Source organism: Coturnix japonica, chromosome 2 (genome assembly GCF_054131305.1).
Source record: "Coturnix japonica strain WE chromosome 2, WE-NBRP24, whole genome shotgun sequence".
In the NCBI taxonomy this organism is placed as follows: Eukaryota; Metazoa; Chordata; class Aves; order Galliformes; family Phasianidae; genus Coturnix; species Coturnix japonica.
This window is the reverse complement of record NC_140664.1, coordinates 101620783-101638423: the sequence shown is the minus strand read 5'-3', so window position 1 is coordinate 101638423 and position 17641 is coordinate 101620783. Positions and strand designations below refer to the sequence as shown.

Sequence of the window (17641 nt, the reverse complement as noted above, 5' to 3'; positions counted from 1 at the left end):
ATGATGCAGCTCAGCTGGAGGTAATGACTAATGTTTTTGCTTAAGACCAAAGAATTACATCTGTAGTCTCTCTCAGCTGCTATAAGCCCGGATCTCTGAAGTCTTAAAACCTGTTTGCTCAATGAAGATCCACATTTTATTAGATTTTGACATAGATAACACCAGAGCTGGAGAATCACAGTGAAAGTATTTCTTCAAGTTGCTTCCTAAGCTGTCTCACTGCAGCAGCACTTTCCCTTTGCTCCCTTACCAGCACACATACTTTAATTGCACCTCAGCTTCTGATGTCAATACAAAAGTTTCTTTCTCCCCAAACTAAACCTTTCTTAGCCCCCATCAACTGGCACCAGCCCTTCTAGTGCTTCAACCTCAGACAGCAGCCCTGCTACAAAATCAGCTGTCAGGCAGAAAAAGCAGGTTGAGGCTTCTGCTGAAGCAAGTCCTTACTGCTCTCCAGCCTAGTCTCTGCAGCTTCCAGGCAGTGAAAGTGCTCACTGCTCACCCTGTGTTTGCTCTGCAAATAAAACACTGTCTGGAGTTCATTGTTTGCGTGTGTGCTTTTGTTCAACCACAGCATGGAAACTGCTTTTTTTTGGCCTCAGGCTGGCTGGGAGATGGGAACTCCTCAATCAGGCCAACCGTGCTTCCTTCTTGTAGGGGAGAAAAATGAGTTTGTGAGCTTGGGAAGCTCGTTTCTCAGGCCCTGTGGTGAGATAGAGACAGAGTTGGTGATGATGGAGGTTGGAGATGGATGCTTGCACCAGCACCCTGCAAAGCTTCCCAGCTGTTTGTGGCAGCAAGTCACTTGCCTATGGTAGCAGAGGCAGCTGCTCCAGTAGAGCAGAGCAGATGTGCAGCTCCTTTCCCCATATGCAGTGGACATGTCCGCATGCTGGACATTGGTGAAGCCAACAAGGGTTGCTAAAGGTCCTGACTTTCCTGAAGAATGAATGTCATTTATCTGGATGCAGAAGGAGCAGTGCTGTACCCCATCCTCACACCCCAGCAGGACCCCAACCATTTGAAAACCCCCATGCCAAGTTTCCACACCCTTCTCCACAGCTGAGGACAACAAGGAGGAAGGAATGGGCAGAGCAGGGGGAAGAAGGGCTGTGCTCAAGTGTACAAACCTGCTTGAGATGAGCAGGGACCTGCTCTCAAGACACACACAGTGCACCATCGCTTCCCACCCATTGTCAAGGAAATGTAGGCTGATTTTCGTTATCCCCAATATACTTGCCACTTCCCTGCTCCCAGGATGTTTGCTCTGGGCAAGAAGCAGAGCTGACAGACCCTGCTGAACTGAACAGAAACTATTTAAGAAGATTTGCTCCAATTATTGCAATCTCAGCCTCCTGGTATCCTGTCAGCACTTTCTAGAAACCCAAATCTGATGCTTGGCTTAAAAGATCCACTTTTTTTAATGCATTTAATTCAGAGGAGCCAAGAACTTGTTTCAGGAGAGGTCAAAGCAATAAAAAATTCATTTGTTTATGTACATAATCAGCCCTGGGACTTACATGATACAGCCAGGATGGTCAATTAAAATACAACACCTGCATAAACACTCACAGCAAAGCCTGAACCCCTGTGTCCCACTGCACTAATCCTCTTGGACGTGGCAAAATAATAATAATAAAAATAAATAAATGAAAATCAAATGGAGCAAAATCTGCCCCAATAGCAGGACTAGGAGAGCTGTTGCCATGCCTGCAGTAGCAGGCAGCTCGGCCAGCAGCACACACATGGCTGGGGGAAGCACTGCAGGGCAGATGTCAGTGACAGACCACAGAACTGTCAAGCAAAAAGTGAGAGGGAGGCAAGAGCTCATGGATTTAGGGAAAGATCAGACTTCTCTTCCCTGCTTGTTGTCTGTGGTAGATATGCCACAGGTACTGCAAGTCCCCACGGTGCCTGGTGTTGCATGGATATCACAGATTACAAGAAATGGGAAGGACTAGCAATGAAAGTAGTGACTAGATGAAATGGGAGCTAATGTTAGTGTTGATGGGGTTGGCCTCATAGCCTGTGCACTGGAGGCTTCTGCTAATCTCCATCATTTCCACAGTACAAAAAGGCAGATGGTATTTTTGGGGGGGTGATGAGGGAGAAAGGGAACCCAAAATAACCCCAAGGAATGAGTTCTGGGGAACTTTGCCTTCACACTGTTCAAGGTGTTTGACCCAGACAGAGCTATGAAAACATCCAATGGAAGACCCCAAGCAGGAGGCTTGAGGTATGGGCTAAAACAACCCTGTAAGGGCTGGTTGGACAGAAAAAAAACACCCACAGATATCTATGTGACATACAGCTTGTTCACACACATGCAGTCCAGCTCATAAAAGCCACAGTATAGGGGTTTCATCACTTCATAAGTAGTGCCTGTGTGCTTAGGGTGTTCCTTAATCCACATCTGCAAATTGGATGAAGGAGATGGTCCCAGTTTCTGGAAATGCAAATGTGCACCCTTATAGGCTACTCCTTATCTGGAAGAACTGCTTCTGGTTCACATTTCCAGCTGCCAGCTCTCGTGGTGATTGAACAAGCCTTATCAGCCTCTTTTTGCAGTGGCAAAAGGGCAAGGCACCATAGAGAGACACACAAGAAGAAGCACAGTAGGTGTGGTAAGAAGGTCAGATTGAAGAGAACTCATCCTCTGGATCTGTTTTGGATAATATTTGGATAAAGAGTTGGTGGAGTCTCCATCCTTGTAAATATTCAAGGGATGTGTGGATGTGAAAGTAAGAAACATAGTTTAGCAATGGGATGCGGTAGTTCAGGCTGATGGTTGGACCTGGTGATCTTGAAGGTCTTTTCCAACCTAGATGGTTCTACGTTTGGATCCCTGCTGAGCCGATGCCACCTGCTGGAGACAAAACTTGGAGACTTGGAGATTTATGGCACCATTTAAACTGGACAAGTTCTTAGGCATCCTTATACCAAAGCCCCTCCTCTGCATCTTGCCGACCTGAGCACATGCCTGTGGGGTCTGGCTATGGGCCACTGTGGGGAAGGGACTGCTTCACAATTTCCTTTCCCTTGCTTGCCTTGTGTGACAGCTAATTATCATTCCAGAGGTAACTGCTGGAGGAGCCATATGGGATCCATGATCCTTCGTTGCTGTGGGATTTTTGTAGAAGAATCAAAAGACCGGCGATGTCCTAGATGTTATTATTGTTGTTACTGGTATTATTATCACTGCCGTAATAGCTTCCAAACCCTCCAAAGTAAGTTGTGGAGCCTGTTATTGCTGCACAGGCACAAAGACGAGGTTATTTCCCCTAAAGCCTAAGAGGTTTTTAACTGGGAAGAAATAATATGTTCACAAGCTCTAGCAAGGGAGTTAAACAACTGGCTGCCCTAAAGTGGTGAAGAAGGGATTTCTCTGGGGAGCCACAATTGGGAGTAAAGCCCATCTTATCTCCCAGCAAGCCAAAGAGCTGCCTGCATTCAGACCCTGACAGAGCCATGCATCTGCTTTCAGAAAAGCGCCTTGGGAGAGTGCCTTGTGTCAGCCATTCAGACCCAAAAATGAGCTTTGAGTGCTGTGCCCACAAGCTTGGTTGAGGCAGCCCTGCTTGTGAGCAGACTCGGGGTTTTATGGGGATGTTTCACCTGAGCACCAGTCCTGGTAAAAGCCAAGTATTGCCTCACTGTTTCAGCCTTCTTTTATTTCCATGGGCTGTAAATCTGCTGTGCGCCAGCGAGGCCCTCGGGTTGTGCGTGCAGGCATACGTTGCTTATCTAATAAGCCGCTTCCTGGGCTCCAGTGATGCTGCTACTTATGTCATAAATTCCATGATCTTCCCTCTACTGATCATTAATCTGCTTCATTTCTCGACAATTTTATACTCTTTTGATAAACTGTTTGTCTAACCACTTGAAGGGAACAATGTCAGAATTTTTACCTTAGGCGTTCTCCCCACTAATGAAGAAAATCCATCACGAGGAGAGTTTATCTATTTCTTTGCTGGACGTAAATAAAACGTCGGGCTAATTTGCTTCCATTAATCTTAAAGCCATTGCTGCGATGATATTCTTATGTCATAGAGGTGTTGTTTTTTTTCCCTTTTCCACATAAATATTTAAGCAAGTACCTAAAGCACAAATAAATTGCTTTCTGAGAGGCGGGTTATTTTTGTATCTAGTGATTTAACAATAAATTTGCACAGGGCTGAGCTTCCAGGGCTTGCGGCTCCCTTCTGGTTGTGTATGCCTTTACATGAGCAGGGATCTCACGGTTCTCTGCGGGTGCTCAGGATGCTCAACAAGATCTGCAAAGGTGGAAGGATTTGTAGCAGATATATGTATTTTGATTCAGGTGCATAAAGGCTCACAGATGACTTGGATTGCATGGGATGACAAACTCTCTTTTAGTGAAGTTTCTCATTTTAATGGCTATGACTAATGCTACACATCCAAACTAATGCCACGGCTACCATGGAGCTTACCATGGTGTGTTTTCTGGATTTCATTATGTTCCATTTCATTATGTTCATTATGCTCAAAGAAATTCAATGAAGCTGTGAAGGGTCTGGAGCACAATGGAGCTGGGGTTGTTCAGTCTGGAGAAGGGGAAGCTCAGGGGAGACCTGATCACTCTACAACTGCCTGAAAGGAGGCTGTGGCAAGGTGGAGGTCAGCCTCTTCTCCCAGGCTCTCTAACAGCAATAGGTTGAGGGAGAATGGTCTTGAGTTGCACCAGGCGAGATTCAGGTGGATATTAGGAAGCATTTCTTCTCAGAGGGAGCGGTGCTGCAGTGGCACGGGCTGCCCAGGGAGGTGGTGCAGTCACCATCCCTGGAGGTGTTCAGGAACCGTGTGGATGTGGCACTGAGGGACATGGTCAGTGGGCAATATTAGTGGTAGGTGATCTTGTCCTTTCCAACCTTAATGATTCCAGCCTTAGCGATTCTATGATTTCATGATGCATAGTCTCATTTATTATTATGGATATTTTGGACCCAAGATGAGTCCTTTTGTTCTCCTCCATTCTTACAAACTAAGATCACCTCCTCACAATGAGTTCTCATGGGACGGGATTCAGCAGGGTGCCCTGGCACAGGGGATGTTGATGGCAGACGGGCTTTCCCTTGCTGGCACCAGGGCAGGAGCGCAGCAAAGTGCTGCTGGGGCTCGGGATGCTGAGGAGTAGGCAGTGCTGAGTGCCAGTGCTCTCTGAGAGCACTCACGCTCACTGATTAATGTCACTCCAGCCTCACTTCATCTTTTCTTAAGCAAGAGGAAAAGGTAATTGCCTACACTTATCAGCACGGCTACAAAAGTATCCCCTGGCAGGCTCTAAACCTGACACGCTGCTGAGATGGATGCAGCAGGATAGGTGTGAGCGCCTGCTTTCTGCCTCTGTGGCTGTGTAGATGGACAGCTTTTCTAGCTCAAGGGCAACTGGGCAGCAGCATGCACAGACACCCATGTTGGTCTCCTCTACTTCATTCTTCTTTGAACCCTGACCATTGAGCACCAATTAAACCACTGCTAGGCTGGTGGGCAATGCTGGAAGAGATGAGAAAGCCTCTGTTTTGTTGTCAGCATGCTCAGATGGCATTTTGCATTTGGTTGCTTTCTGTCAAAGTTGTCCTGGGTGTTTGGTACGATTTTTCTGCAAGCCTTAGAGAAAGCTTAATGCAGACGTCAGGCACGTGTCACCTTCACCATAGGGGAAGGTAGAGCTCAGCTCTGGTGGCTTGTCCTTGATTATTAGGGTTCCCTCTGCTTTTCCCTACACCACTCCAGACTCTACTTTTGTTAGTTTGGGAATAATGAAAGCGTCGTCAACGAAAGACCTGTGCAAGCCTCTTTGCTGGGTTAATCCTTCCAAGCTCTCCAGTCTGTTCAGCAGGTCAAGCCTGCCCTTTTCAGAGATGCTGGGGAAGACAGGAGGTTGAAGACACCCAAAATCTCACAGGTATTCTCCTCTGAAAACATCTATTGGTTGTTTCAGAAATTCTCCTCTTCCTCTTTCCTACACCCCACAACCTCCTGTCCTTTTCCAGGATGTCCTACCAACAGGGGTTAATTAAAAGATACCTTTTGGAGGAGCAAGAACCCACGTGCAGTTTCACATTGTAGACATTGAGGGCATGAGGTCGACCCATCACTGCGGAGCTCAGTGCAGTGTGTCCCTCACCACAGTCAGGTTGTGCTCCTGGAGGTACCGCAGCAGGATTTGTCCGCGCCTCTCCAGGACCTGCAGCAGAGGCCACAGCCCAGCAGCACCTCCCTGGCTCTCCCAGAGCTCCTGGTCCATGTTCAGAGACTTCAGCAACCTGTGGGCCAGGCAGCCTGACCTCAGTATGGCCACAGCTTTCTCTGGGAAGCTGAAATTATGAAGGAACATGGAGTCTGCCATCAGTTACACTGACCTGGAAATTGTCAAAGCCTGCACGTGAGAAATGGTAGGAGGGAGATATTCCATCAGGTACTCATGCATTGCCCGTCTCACCTGTCTATGCCCTGCAGCAGCCTGAAGTTGAGCTTTGCCTCTGGTTGCTGTGGCCGGCCTGCATTGTCAATGAACACCAACTGGGATGGAGCACTCCTCCGGACCTGTCAGCAGAGGTGGGAAGGAGAAGCTTGCCTACCATGAGGAGTCACCAGCCTAGTGCTTTAGGCTGGCTTTTTAATGCTCTGAGTAACCCTGAGAGCCTGTGGGACCTGCAGCTGCCGGCACCTCCCAGGCATCTTATATTTTGTCCAGAGCAGGCTCTGGGACACGGGGCAGGAGAAAGGGGTCACGGGGGCTGGGGACATACCAAGATGTGCACCAGGAACAACTCAGATGGGTTTCGACACTTTTCATGGAGCATCTCTTCCACACAGGGTTCGGAAGCATCAGGCTCGAATCCACAGCAGTATCGGTCCAGGCGGTCATGAACCTGTGGGAGATATTTGGGATCCTCAGTGGGAGCAGATGCCCTGCATGGGCAGGTTCTAAATGTTTCCCACAAGGAACTTTTCTTCTTCAGATGGAAATAACATGTTTTTAAGGATCCTCAGTAGAAAAGCTGCTTACACCAGTGCATGGGAGGCACAGGGAAGCACTAAGAAGCTGAGACTTGCAAAATGCCTTGGGGCTGGAGAGGAGCCTGACAGAGGTGACAATGACAAGTTTTCCTGTTGGGGTTCAGACACCACATGCTGCACAGACCAAGTGGGCTGTGCTTGCAGCTGAAATGAAAGGAAGGGTTACACAAAGAGGAATGCAAAATAACCTCAGTGAGACATGTCAGAGCCAGGGCTGTGAAGCAAGGCAAGCTCAGTTCAGCTGCAGCACAAAGGTTTTTGAGGCTGCTGGTGCTGAGCCAGGAGCCAGGGCTCAGGGTATGCAGAAGCTCCTGAAGCAGTTGCAGGGCTGTAGACAGTCAAGGGTGAGCAACTTGATGCCTGCTCATCTCACTCTGATAATTAGTTAAATTTAACAAGTTGTGCTTCGAGACAGGGCCCAGTAGGAAACACAGCTATGCATTGGAGTAGATGCCATAGGAAATTTCCATGTTTTCCATGACTATTACTTCCATAACCCTGCAAGAAACAGATTAGTCCCACACCAGAGCTCCTTAACAAATCCCTCTATTTCCTGACGTTTAATGAAGCACTCCAGTCAGCATTCCTCCACTGGGAGAGCTACCCGTTAAAGTGCTAAAGTGCCTTTTGACATGAAACACATTGAAATGAAAGAAAACATCACATTTCTTCCATACATTTCCTTTGTCCATATACTAAAAAGCTCAGCACACCAATTTCTCTCACCCACAGCCTTGTTTCCTTTCATAGCAGAATAATAGTCTGCACAGAAGGTGAAGACAGTCTGGGATGATTTATGCAGACATTAAATGCACTCATGTATCAGGGTGAAGCAAGCTCTGCACAGCCCTGGAGACACCACACAATAGACCATGATAGTTACAGTCAGGAGAAGTTTGGGGCCAGATTCCCAACAAACCAGCATGGTTCTGCAAAAGCCACCAGGGTGTGGAAATCCTGAGTCCAAGATGCCAAGAAGGGGAAGGAGACATTGCGGTAAGGATGCTGTGGTTATGGTGGTGGTGATGAGTCAATGCTTCCTGAGCACCCCTCTGAAGTTTGCCAGCATTCCCAGCAGCTGGAGGCAGGGATTCAAGCTGGAGCACGCCTGAAGAAAGCCCAGGAGGAGAAAGATGGGGGCAGAATGCACAGAGCAGAGCAACTCTTGCATCACCAGAAAGAGAAGAGGGCCATGGGGAACCATGTGCAAGACTCCCAGACTTGTAGAGCCCCAGAGACTCCTCTGGCCACCACTACAGCCTTTGCATCAAGTCCTGAGTTTCCATATTGCCCCATTTTTCAGATCAAAAAGCTCTGAAACACAGAGGAAGAGCAGATAGGAAGAAGCCAAACTCTAAGACTTTCTAGAAGACAATGAAGATCTCAATGCCTGATCGAGGGCTGCAATGGAGGGTTCAAAGCTCACATCTTCCCACTCTCCAGTATGTACTGCAGGATGCTAGAGCCATTTCTGAAAGATGTAATTTCATTTCTACAGCATCCAGCTGGCTCTGTGCCTCTGTGTGTGATTTTTCCACACATGGGAGGATTCCATCAGAGATATTAAGAAAAAAAACGTATCTGTGGATTGCTCTTTGATTTATCATTTCACCATTTCAGCCCTCTGAGGGAAAGTCTCTTTAAAACTGGATGGCTTTTGCTTCTGGATACTCAGCTTTTCCATTGTGCTCAATAGGGTTTGGGCCTGGGGGAGGGAAAAGAGTTGGTTAATCTTCCCATTTGTTTGGCTGTTTCATCGAAAATATTTCCAAGCCCAGCCACGACTGCTCCTCCTCTGCCAGCCGTAGTCTGATGTTATAAAGATTAATGGTCAGTGTGCCAATAATAATCATCACAAAATTATAATGAGAGCACACATCGTCTTTTTTTTTTTTTTGACTTTTCAGTCCCTTTTTTGTTTTTGTTGTTATTTAAATGTATGTACCTGTCTTGAGCCACTGCAGCACCCACGTGATGCAGAGCAAGGGAAGCCACACTGGGATGAAGCTGTACCACAGGAGAGCAGACATTCACATCCTCTATAAAGCCAGCAATTATGAAACCCAAGCCTCCAGAAAATGAACATTTTAATAAGCATGAAAGATATACATTTTTTTTGTGTTTAAAGACAGCCTACTCTGAAAAGAAAAAATAGACTTGTGCTTTCTTGTGCTGCACTGTGATGGGGAGATGAAGGAAAGCTGCCTGGTGGCAGGGATTGTCTTTTTGTTGTCAAAGGGACTTTGCTTGGGTTTGAAGCCTGGAGGATTCAAGACATGTTAAAATCCCCAGAGCTGAGCAGAAAAAAAAATCCCCTTTGGTTTGAATTTTGCCTGACAAACCCAACCATCCAGAGCCAAACTCAGCACCGAGTGTCTTCTCCACAGGTTTCCATGATCCTTGAAAGGCCTTGTTTGCTTCAGGGCTGAGTGTGCTGGCTCGAAGGCAGAGGCCAGCCCCAGTGTAGGTTTTAGGGATGTATTTATTATTTAGCATCCTGCTGGTTACTGAAGCTCACTACAAACTATCCCAAGTCACATGTGAGGACTAGATAGGTCCCTTCCAACTCTAAGGATTCTATGATTCTATGATCTTTGGGATGTCCCAAAAAGTGCCAAGTGATACCTCAGCAGTGATTTTTTGATTCGTGTTTTGGCACTCCCTCCCAGTAAAACACAACTCCTGCGCAACTCACAGTAGAGAGAAAGATGTGATGGGCAGAGAGGTATGGCCAGGTGCAGGAGGACCTGGTGTCCCATGCAGTGTTAATGGCAGCCTCCCTTGCCCATGCCCTACCTGCAGGAGGAAGTCGAAGAGTGCCAAGCGGCCCCACTCACCACGCTGGATGCTTGCACAGGCTGTATCTCCTGCCACTGGGGCCACACTGCGGGACCGCAGCATCTCCTGGTACTGCAGCCACCCCAGGGCACAGGAGTTCTGGTCATTGTTGCTGTCCTCCAGGTGCTGGACATCGGGTGCCCACCAAATGAGGGGCCGGGGGGCACCATTGGTGTAGCTGTAGGGTAGGATGGGGTTGGAGAAGCGGCGGGCCACTGCAGGCAGGCTCCTGTTCAGCCCCAAGACCCTGTCCAGGTGGAAAGCCACCACCTCATATAGGTCTGTGGAGCGTTTGATGAGCCCACAACGCCCATCCCCACAGTCCTCCCCTGGACTGGCAGGCTGGGTGTCACTATCAGCATGCAGGTGGATGCGCAGGACCTGCCCATGGGCTGGCACACGGCTTTTGGAGACTACTTGGCCATGGGCTAGCAGCTTCATCTTCTGGATGTCATCCTCTGAGAGCCATGGTGGAACAGTCTTACCAAAACACAGCCTGTCCGCCTGAGGGGAGCCACCCCATGTGCATGGCTGATCCTCACAAGGAGAAGGTGTTAGGGCACCCTGCTCCCTCAGCTGCCGTCTTTTCCCCCTATGCCTTTTTGTCCCCCGGTTGGGGGGCTTGTCCCCACATGGGGTGATGGCCACATCTCGCCGGGGCCGGGGTGCCAGCAGAAGTGATGCAGGTGCTGGAGGTGCTGGTGCCACATGGGGCGAAGGGGCCAGGCCATAGTCCCCATTCCGTGGTGAGGGGAGGTAGGACAGTGCCAGCAGGGCCAGGGCCAGCAAGGCTACCAGAGCCACTAGGGAAGGCTGCTTCAGCCCCATCCTTCTCCATGGTCGTTGGGTCTGTGGATCAGAAGGAAGAAAGTCATCAGGCATTTCTGCATTGCTAAACCGCTGTGTCTGCTTTGCCCTAAACCCATTGCAGGTATCACAGCACTGGCACTGCTGAAAGGCCACCTTGCTGGCTGGGAGCTGTGTTGGTACCAAGCTCTCATCTCTTCCTTGCTGGTGGCCAGCCTGCTTTGGCCAGTCACTGTTTTCCAGCCCAGCACCACCCATCTGCTTTACAGGGGCATTTCCCAGCAATTCAGCAGCGAGGCTTGAGACAATAAGTAGGGAACAAGGCCTTGTTCCTCTTCGCTTTGCAGTTATTTATTTTGGAAGCACAAGCATATCTACAGCAGAACATGGTGGGACAGTATACTGCCAAGGAAGGGATAAGGAACTGTTTGTATGAGTAAAAGCTTGAAAAAACAAAAGATGAAATGTTGTAGGAGAGGGAGCCAGCAACCAGAGTGTCTTACAGAAGGCAGCACACAAGAACCACAGAATGGTTTGGGTTGGAAGGGACCTTAAAGACCACAAAGTTCCACCCCTCTGCCATGAGCAGAGACAGTTCCCACTAGACTGGGACCCAAAGTCCCATCCAGCCTGGTCTTACACACCTCGAGGGATGGAGCATCCATAGCTGCTCTGGGCAGGAATACTTTCCTGGCACTCAGCTTACACTGGCCACCTCCCATACATCTCCAGATCCATGTTAGAAACATATGGCAAAAATAAAGAGGAGTTTCTCAGAAACCTCACACCCATCTGAGTATTTTTCAGAGCCTTGCCCCAAACAACCCCAATAACAACAGCTCTTTTTTCTACATCCCTAAAATCAGAGCTTAAGTAAGTGCTGCCGTCAGTGTTCATGAATGCACTTGGGAACTCTTACGTTAATGGTGCAGAAAGCACTTGAACGTGCACAGCCACTGAGACCGCCTTTAATTAGGTAAATTCACACCCTTGAGGGTGCACGCAGAAGCCATTAGAAAATGCAACGGGAAAAAGCCTATTTATTCCAGTGAGGGAAAGTAGCACTGGTCACAGGGATCCAAACGGATGGTAACGATTATCCTTTTCTTATAATGTCAAGTTGGCTTGCAGAGTGAGACGTTGAAATACCCAAACTGCCTGAAACTGCTTTGTCCTCACCCTGGGCAGGTTTGCTCTGGGCACTGCAAGCTATAGCCAAGCCTGAAATCCTTTGGTGCGAACCTGGGCCACTACTGCCCTTTTTATATTCAACTTGTGGAGCCCCATTTTCCCTGCCACATCAACAGTAATAAGGGGAAAAAGTGTGAAAAGTGTTATTTCTGGCAGTCAATGTTGCAAATTTAATAATAACTTAGATGATGCAGCATTGCAGAAATGGTGCTATATTTACAAGCCACGGGTAAATCCTTTTCTAAAGAGAACTTCTCCAAGCTCGTGCTGTTAAAAATGCTGCACTTGAAGCTATGGCTTCAATTCAGCCTGAAATGAAAACCATACATACTGCTCCACTTTGCCAGCTTGACAAACTGACAGTACAGCACGTCTTCTCTAGAAATTAGATACATTTCCCAGCAGGCGAGCTAACTAAAAGCCCATAAAAAGGCTTCAGAGAGGTGCTGCTCATTCCAGGACACCAAGGAGCAAACAGTGTGTATGCTCACACATCACATAGATATACAGCACAACCTGGGCTCCTGAAGGCACAGGCTGCCCTTCAGCAGGGATAAAAAACTTTCTGAGAGTGGGTCAGAGGATTTTATCCTTGATGCTTTGTTCCCAGGGTGCCTGAACCTTGGCGGAATTAGCAACAGAGAAGCCTGTTTTCAATTGCTTTCCAAAGTGCATCAAATTGGCTTTGTTGAGCTTGGAAGAAAAGAAAAACAAACCCAAAACTTCATTATCCAGGAATGTAAGAAACAGCCTTAAAACCACAAAAGATGCCATAGAAATACATGGCCTTTAAATGTGAGATTCACTGCCACTCTCTTCTGGAGACTGCCAAATAAACCACAGAACCGTGTGGACAGCAGGCGACGTGGCCCGCCATGACCAGTTTAACAAAGACCACTTGAACAGCCACCAGAAATCCTCTTTCACAGCCCACCCTTCCAAGGGAGTCTTCAAAGCCTTGCAGCCATCACAGCTGCCCAGGAACGTGGGGCTGACGGGGGCACATCCATATGATTCACCACATGGCATCTCCTCCAGGAGCAGAACAGTCCCATCCTTTTGGTTATGGTTGGAAAATGGTTGGACCAAATCTTGTTCTCACCAGAGCACAAGCTGAAGGAAACCCCCAGCAGAGCCCACGATTCAATTGCTAAGTGCCTTCCTATATCATTCTGCCTGGGGAAGATATATGGCTTGCCAAGTGGGGCTTTACTAAGACAGCTCTTGAATTACAGCCACGAGCCCCAAGGCAGCCCCAGCCCCCTTCAGACTCCACCAGATGTACAAAATGGGCCATAACAATCCAGGGGGAGAGGGATGCTGAATCTGCTGCCACGTGTTGCTGGGTCCGTCCTGCCAAATCTTCCCAGCTGGTGTGTGGGAACATTCAGCTCTATGACTGATGGAAAGGGAACTTTCCATCTTGATGCTACCTATGGTGCAACTCCTATTCTCACCAGTTTAATCCCAGGAGTTAGCACATAGCACCACCAGAGCCAACAGTCTCCGGGATGCTGCATTTACAGTGTTTGAAGCTTGAGCCCCACGGTCCTGCTGCTGCCTGCTGATTTTCCTTTCCTCCTCTCCCTGCTGTACCCCAGATGCACACAGGATGGCTTTCCCATGTGTACGAGGGGGCCCCTTCCCCAGCAGAACAGATGTGGTTTGCCTTTGTGCAACATCTGCACTGCGTGTGCCCGCACATCTCAAACAGTGCTGCCTTTGTGCAGTGGGAGCCACACAGAGGATGCTCTGGAGGAGAGCAGCAGCCTACAGACCGCATGCTGGGGTTGTCCACTTCTGATCCTGCACACACGCTGCCTCTGCATGCTGGTTTCCTTCCTTTATTCCTTACGTTCTGCAGGAACCAGAAGCCCTGCTCTTCATGACTTGTATCCAGTTGCAGCATGGAACCCAGCTGCATTACTGCTTTCTGCAATACGTTCAATGCCAGGACAGCAACAGCAGCAAGGAGTCACAATTCCCTGTCCTCACAACGTCCCTTACCCCAAAGCTTCTCCCTGTGCATTCCAGAGCTGCTCACCAGCTTTGGATCCTCATCTCCAGTGGGGTTGAGCTGGTTCAGCTTCTTTCTGCATTACAGCAGTGAAGAGCAAAAGTGCTGGAAAGCGACATCTTTCTACAGAGTGTTCTGAGCTACACGGGCTACATTGAGGAATACACTGACATGAAATCAAATTCTGCTCCCTTCTTGCTCTTGGTGAGTTTACCAATCACGTTTATCAGGGCCTGAAGAACTGCCAGATCTCTCTTTCACATTTCTGGGACCCGATCCAGTTCTGTTTCTTTTACTGGGGGTTATATTTTCCCTGTGTCTGGGCTTGGGGTGAATTTCAACCCTCTTTTGATTTTCAGCCTTTGTAGACTGGCTGCAGAGCGCTCTGAGCGCGTTTCGGTGCAGGCAGTGTGAGCGGGCTGGCTCCATCTCCCCTCTCTTGCTCCAAGGGATTTTTGTCTTGCTGGAGAGCAAAGGAGTGCATTCGTGGGATTCCACAGCTGCAGCCAGGAGTGGGGGGACAGCGGGGCCATTCAGCCCCAGGCTAGATTGAAAACAGAATTGTTCAGACATGCCCATCCTCAAATACAGGAAAGTCATAACTTCATTCAATTTAAACCATTCCTTCAGTTCCTATGCAGAAAATTAATGGGAAAGGAGCCTGCTCCCTGCGTGGCTTTGCTTCTGCCTCTTGCTTTCCCTTCTCCCAGCAGACCTCACCAGGTGAATAGGCACTGTCCTAGGGCACAGTGAGCAGCCACAGGGCACTGAGCCTGTGAAGCAGGAGGGGTGATTGTGGCATCTGGCAGCTCTGCAAAAGCAGGGATAAAGTGCAGTCAGCCCCTCTTGGCCATAGTGCCTCATGCTGGGAGAACAATGGAGCTGTTAGAAATTCCTTGCTGGTAGATTTTGAAGCCAGAAGCTGGGAGAAGTCAGAAATCATCTGAGTGTCTCGCTTAGGGTTTATCTACAGATGAAGCAACAGGATGAGCAGCTCAGGAACAGCTGGAAATCAATCCCCTTCACTCTCACTAACCTGTCTTTGAGTGTCTAGATCAAATGCCAATTAAAAGCAAAATCAATCAATACAGGAACTGACCAAGAAGAAACAATGGCATCATCAGACCTGTTCTCGCAAAGGAAGAATGGAAACCCAGATGGAAAGTGAATGCCCTGCTCCAGCAGGGAGACCACAGCAGCACCTGGCATGCACTGCAGGCACTGTGAAGGGCTGCACAGTACGGGCTGGGAGGGAGGAGGGCAGCGCTGCAAGGGGAGCCTGGCATGGGGAGAGCTGCCCCACTTCTTCCTTTGTATGGAGGAGCCACTTCTGATCCCTAAATGTGTGACACCCTCTCCACCTTTTGCTGAAGATTGTTAATTGGGAAACTGAGACCAGCGTGTGTAAGTGGTGGGATGGACACTGCCAAGTGCCACATCTCCCTGCACACACACACACACACTCACACTCACAACACACACATGTACCAGCACTGCTGTCCTGACAGATGCATCAGCTCCCATAGCCATGCAGCTCAGGTGACATAGGTGACACTGCCACAGAGATTCACTGCTTCCAAACAATTAAATACTCTTTCTTCCGTAAGACCACCAGGCAAAATGCATCATCCCGCCTGACAGCAGCACCTCAGCCCAAGGAACTGTGTCTGTGGATATCCTCACAACTTGCTGTGTGCATTCCCCGTACTGGCAACAAGGACAGACCCATATTGGAGCCCTACCTACATGTCCCAGCCCTGGGAGAGTTCCCTTCAGACTCATCTCCCCAAGGATGGGAACAGCTGGGGGACATCCTCATATCACATCCCAAGGGGCTGGTGCCTCTGAGAAGGCTCCGCACCTCCTCCCACCCCCCAGCTCAGCAAGAAGACCCCCATACCATACCATGGCTGGCAGTGTCTGTCGGCACGCTGCTCCTCGTGGGCTTCCCTGCACGCGGTCACTGTTGGGCTGGCACTGCTCCCCAGCAGCAGTTCCATGCAGAACCAGGATGTTAAATACATTATTTATACATAAAATATCTGGGTGGCTGATCCACATCCCCTGTCCCCCAGGCACCAGGCCAGGCACTGCCGCCCTGTGCCCCTCAGGCTGGCGGCAGTCCCTGTGCAGAGGACGCCTGGCCAAGTCCAGCCGCCAGTTTTCCAACTCAGCAGCAGCCCGGACCCACCTCCCGGTGGGGGGAGCAGAGAGGCTGGGAAGGGGGGAGCAGGCATTTGAAGAGTCTCTTTTTCACAATAAAAGCCCTTCTTGCTGCTTTTTTCCCTTCTTTTCCTTTTAAAAACAGAGGTCTGATTTGATCTAGGTTGAGGGTGAAATGACATGAACTGCTTCTGAGCCCCTGAGCTGGGACAAGAAGGGGAGCGGTGGAGCCCAGGGACCCCACTGGTCCCACAGCACTGCACCTGGCAATTTGAGCCCTGTGTCAGTGTGTATGTGCCCAAAAATACCTTTCCAAGGTTCCTAGCAGTGTCTGCTGCCATTTGATAGCAGCACAGCACAGAGCCGCACTGACAGCTGGAGCCGGGAGAGGATTTCTGAACAACTTGAAAGGAGTTCATGTGTTAAAAGCCATTTTTGGTGCTCTGGCCATTGAGATTGATTGGCATCATTTGTATTATGATCTATAATCTATGATCAGTCACAGAATCACAGAGTATCTCAAGTTGGAAGGGACCCACAGGATGACTGAGCCCATAAGACTTGTGCTCCAGACCCCTCACAGCTCCATTGCCCTTCTCTGGACACACTCCAGGACCTCACTTTCCTTCTTGCAGTGAGGGGCCCAAAACTGAACACAGCACTTGAAGTGCAGCCTCACCAGTGCTGAGCACAGAGGGATGATCACCTCCCTGCTCCTGTTGGCTGTATTTCTGACACAAGCCAGGATGCTGTTGGCCTTCTTGGCCACCTGGGCACACTGCTGGCTCATGTGCAGCCAGCTGTCCACCAGCACTGCCAGATTCTTTTCCACTGTGCAGCTTTCCAGCCAAGTTTCCTCTCAAAGAGCAAAACCTGGCTCTGAAATGACGCAGAAAGTGGCCCACAGGAGGCTCCCTCTGAACATGAGACAGCACTTCTATTGCTGTGCAAACAACAGAGAACTGGCATAGGCTCAGAGAGGCTGTATAGGATCTCCTCTATGGACATCTTCTCCTCTTCTGTCTCAGGAGCTGGGGTAGAAGCTCCTGGTACCAGCACGGGTACAGGCCTCAGAAGGGATAGCAAGGTCCAGAAAGATCTTCTGCCTCTGAGAAGGTGAACAGATAAAGGTAAAGGTTATCTTTTCCCCATTTGGAAAAAAACGTGAGGCTCTAATGGGTTTGAGGAGCCGTGAATACAACTTTCCACATACACCAAGATAATTATAAGCTTCAATGGATTTCAGAGTCCCAATCGCTACCCATATAAATCACTGCCTATTGCCCACTGATTACAAATGAGCTGCTAAGAAAGCCTTTGGATTTCTCTTTTCTCCCTGTTATCTCTTATATCTGCTGGCAGTGGGCCTTAATGCTACTAAGGAGAAGGCTATAGAGGGTACCCTAAAACTGCAGCCAGCCCTCCTAGCTACTGCAAAAGGACAGCAAGGAACAAGCAGGTGGCTACCAGGGGTGCTGGGCTTGGGGTCTGCAGAGCCGGAGATGCTGAGAAACTGACAGGCTGCTAAACCAGATCTTCATCTGGCTTCTGAGCACGATGTTCCCCCATCCCTGGCCACTG

General features: G+C 49.1%; 1 protein-coding gene across 2 annotated transcripts; it reads right to left on the bottom strand.

Annotated features, from left to right (window-relative positions):
• Nucleotides 1–1466: 1466 nt before the first annotated feature.
• On the bottom strand, nucleotides 1467–16105 carry GASK1A (golgi associated kinase 1A). 2 transcript variants are annotated; one of them, XM_015854009.3, is made up of 5 exons: nucleotides 15803–16105; nucleotides 9841–10731; nucleotides 6774–6896; nucleotides 6464–6567; nucleotides 1467–6338 (listed from the first exon to the last, which is right to left on the bottom strand). In XM_015854009.3, the coding sequence occupies exons 1-5, from the start codon at nucleotides 15956–15958 to the stop codon at nucleotides 6128–6130; spliced, it is 1485 nt and encodes a 494-aa protein (XP_015709495.2). In that variant the 5' UTR covers nucleotides 15959–16105; the 3' UTR covers nucleotides 1467–6127. The 2 variants fall into 2 exon arrangements, with proteins under 2 accessions (XP_015709495.2, XP_085394430.1); XM_085538304.1 differs by lacking the exons at nucleotides 1467–6338; nucleotides 6464–6567 and having other exon boundaries at nucleotides 6772–6896; nucleotides 9882–10731; nucleotides 15803–16095.
• Nucleotides 16106–17641: the final 1536 nt, after the last annotated feature.